Source organism: Ciona robusta, chromosome 7, assembly GCF_009617815.1.
Source record: "Ciona robusta chromosome 7, ASM961781v2".
Lineage (NCBI taxonomy): Eukaryota > Metazoa > Chordata > Ascidiacea > Phlebobranchia > Cionidae > Ciona > Ciona robusta.
The window spans coordinates 1,182,356-1,185,427 of NC_143241.1; the positions used below are offsets into that span (position 1 = coordinate 1,182,356).

The following is a 3,072-nucleotide window of genomic DNA, read 5'->3' on the forward strand; positions in this document are numbered from 1 at the left end:
AGACATAGGCGTCGATTTTTTAAAGAAATTCATATTTTTTGGGGTGGCAAGACATTTTACAACCGCTGCGAAAAACGCGTTGTCAACAAAGAGAAAACATTCGCCCTTCGCGTGTGTGCGCGCGCACGTGCTTCCAACGAGTATCGTGCTGGAATTAAAGCCCCGTTTTTGTTCGATTTTGTCTAGCGCGATGGAACGAATGCAAGTCCTTAGGTAACGTTTCAAAGAAACAGTTTATTAACAAAAAATGATAAAAACAGAACGAAAAAATAATACAAACACAAAGAACTACAGTCAAATAAATAATTTAAGAACCAAACCGGTTTCGTCGAGTTTGCGTTTTACTAATGAATTCATCAACAATGCTGTTTATGTCCATTGCTTTAGCAGTTTTGGAATGAATATTTAAAATTGCAAGGTTGTTCAGCCTCTGCTGGCTCTGCGTCGAGCGCAAATAAGTTTTGATACGGCGCAGGACGCTGAATGAACGCTCCGCCTCACATGATGTTGTTGGAAGCACAATGTAAGTGGTTAAAGCAGTGTGCATATTCGGCATAATATTTTTCGTCATAGGAGCTTTCAGGAATTGGTCGCGAAGCTCCTTAATTGAGATGTTTAGATTGTCACGACGACATCGTGCAAACCACTGAACTCGCTCTCTCTTTATATCTTCAGTGTCCCAATCACCATAAAAATTTGAAATTTTTTGTATATTGAATTCATTCAAAGAAGAGTCTACTAACAGGCGTCGCAATAAATCTGCCAGGCCGAGCGACTCCGAATCATATCTTGCAGATATAGCCTGGGCAGCAGATTGTAAAACATTTTTGAACATATGGGCAAAATACTCTTCGATTTCTGTTTCGGTTACGTCCGATTGTCTTCTCGGTCTTCGAGGCAGGGCAGGCAAATCAATCTGCAGTTCTATTGCAGATGCGGCCGTTTCTTTAAAAAATGCTTTAGCGTTTACAGCGGACGATGCATCGGCGTCAAGATTCCCTGCCAATATTGACATTGCATCTTGCATGTCTCCACTGAGCACTTTCCGTCCCTGGCACAATACATGGGTTGATTTTATGATGCTAAATAATCGCTCCAAAAGCCGCCAAGAGAAATACGTACTATATTTCTCCATGTATTCCAGGTAAGACAGTGCATTTGAACGAATGCTGCTTTTTTGAGTGGTGTCCTCGCTAGTTTCATGGAGAAATTCCAATATGCTTTTGTAGTTTGTTAGTGCTGCCTGAAGACTACTCAATCTTAATACCCAACGTGTAGGACAAATTGGCCGAATTGTAGGAGAACCAACATTTGACGAGCCAGCAATTATGTTATTAAATTTGTTAAGTCGTTTGGGTGAATCTTTAATAAAATGTACAATGCAATTTAAAGAAGACATTGACCGTTTTACGATCAGGTCTCTTTCGCAGGCATCTTGGCATACGAGATTTAATTGGTGGCCCGTGCAATGCATATATAATGCTTTAGAATTCACGCTAGATATTCGGTTCTGTAGCCCTTTAACTTTTCCCGCCATATTCGAACCACCATCGTATCCTTGCCCACGAATTTGTGACATTTTTAAACCATAACGTATTAGGACGTCCTTTACCAGCTGAAATAGAGTAGCACCGTCACAGTTGCTTGATTCATAGAAGCCAGTAAAAACCTCGTTGCTTTGTAGATCTTTATCACAGTACCTGATGCAAAAACTAACTTGGTTGGACCGAGAAATATCAGACGTTTCATCGATGATAACGGAGTACAGTACACTTGAACAAAGCGACTTCGATTCTATTTTGATTGTTTTGAGCAACTGACGTAACACAGCGTGGCCAAGCATTGATACGATTTCGTTTTGGACATCTGGAGACATAAATTTTGACGTGGAGCATTTAAGAAAATAATCTTGAATGGTTGAATTATATTTCCCAAGCAAATACAAAAGTGACCAGAGATTGCCGGTTTCTTTCTCATCCCCATGACCACGTAATGCCTGACCCGTTACCCCTTGATGTCGGACAGCGTCGAATATTGCTGTAAGTGCGAGACGATTATTTTTATACTTTTCATCTAAATTCGTATTCACTAACGCAGCCGTAGACGATTCTTCAATGACAATCTATAAATAAAAATAAAAATATTCAGTGATTGGAATGAAGAAGAAAATCGACCAAAAGTTTTACCTTAAGCGAGGAGGATGCATTTATGTGGGCTTTTGAATTTGTGTGCTTCAGGATACACTGCCTGCCCTTTTTAAAATCACGCCAACCGTTTGACGTCAACACCCATGGACTCGATGCCAATGCCTCAATGCTTCTCGGGTCCAGACGGTTGCTGGCAATAGCCCAAACACACGTAGAACAACAACAGCTTTGGTCTTCATTAAGATGTAAAAACAAGAATTCCTCAAACCAATGACGTTGCGCACTTCTTCCAGACCCATCTTTTGGCATGAGTTGAGGTAATACTTGTTTTTCGGGCAAGCACAAGTCGGACGGTTTTGAGGCACATCGATGCTGGCTAGTGATCTCCGTCACGTGCGATAGAGGCACCGGTGCCGACGAAGCCAACTCAGTTGCACTTACTTGACTTACACTACCTTCACTACATTTTCTTTTTTTCGCCGGAGAGAAAAAAGCTTCCATACTCGGCTGACTCATAGTTAGTTTTCACGAACGCGGTTATCAATAGTTCGCGATAAATCAGTTTATTACAGATAAATATTTTATTGTAGTATAGTTTTCATATATACTTTTATTATAAACAAAGCATCATTGTTGCGTGTTTAATATACTTTTATTATAAACAAAGCCCCATTGTTGCGTGTTTAATATACTTTATGAAAGCATGCGTATGGCGCATGCCAGTTAAGGTTCAAAGTCCAAATCCAACGAAACAATAGGCTGTATTTCGTCATAATGCCATTTTTAATGTTGCAAAACCATACGGTGAGACGTTTTTGATCGTAACGAACGTTTACTTCGAACGAAATTAATCGCGTAAATGCGACGACGCCAATACAGCGTTAGGTTTTCTGCCATCCTAGGCATTCAAACTGGGGTGGCATGC

The 3,072-nt window shown here is 40.5% G+C and overlaps 1 protein-coding gene across 1 annotated transcript; it reads right to left on the reverse strand.

Moving 5' to 3' along the window:
• LOC149733325 (zinc finger MYM-type protein 1-like) lies at positions 1-2,663 on the reverse strand. The gene is made up of 2 exons (XM_089881243.1): positions 2,187-2,663; positions 1-2,122 (listed from the first exon to the last, which is right to left on the reverse strand). Exons 1-2 carry the CDS (start codon positions 2,661-2,663, stop codon positions 308-310), a joined length of 2,292 nt encoding a protein of 763 aa, XP_089737369.1. The 3' UTR covers positions 1-307.
• Between the last annotated feature and the right edge of the window lie 409 nt (positions 2,664-3,072).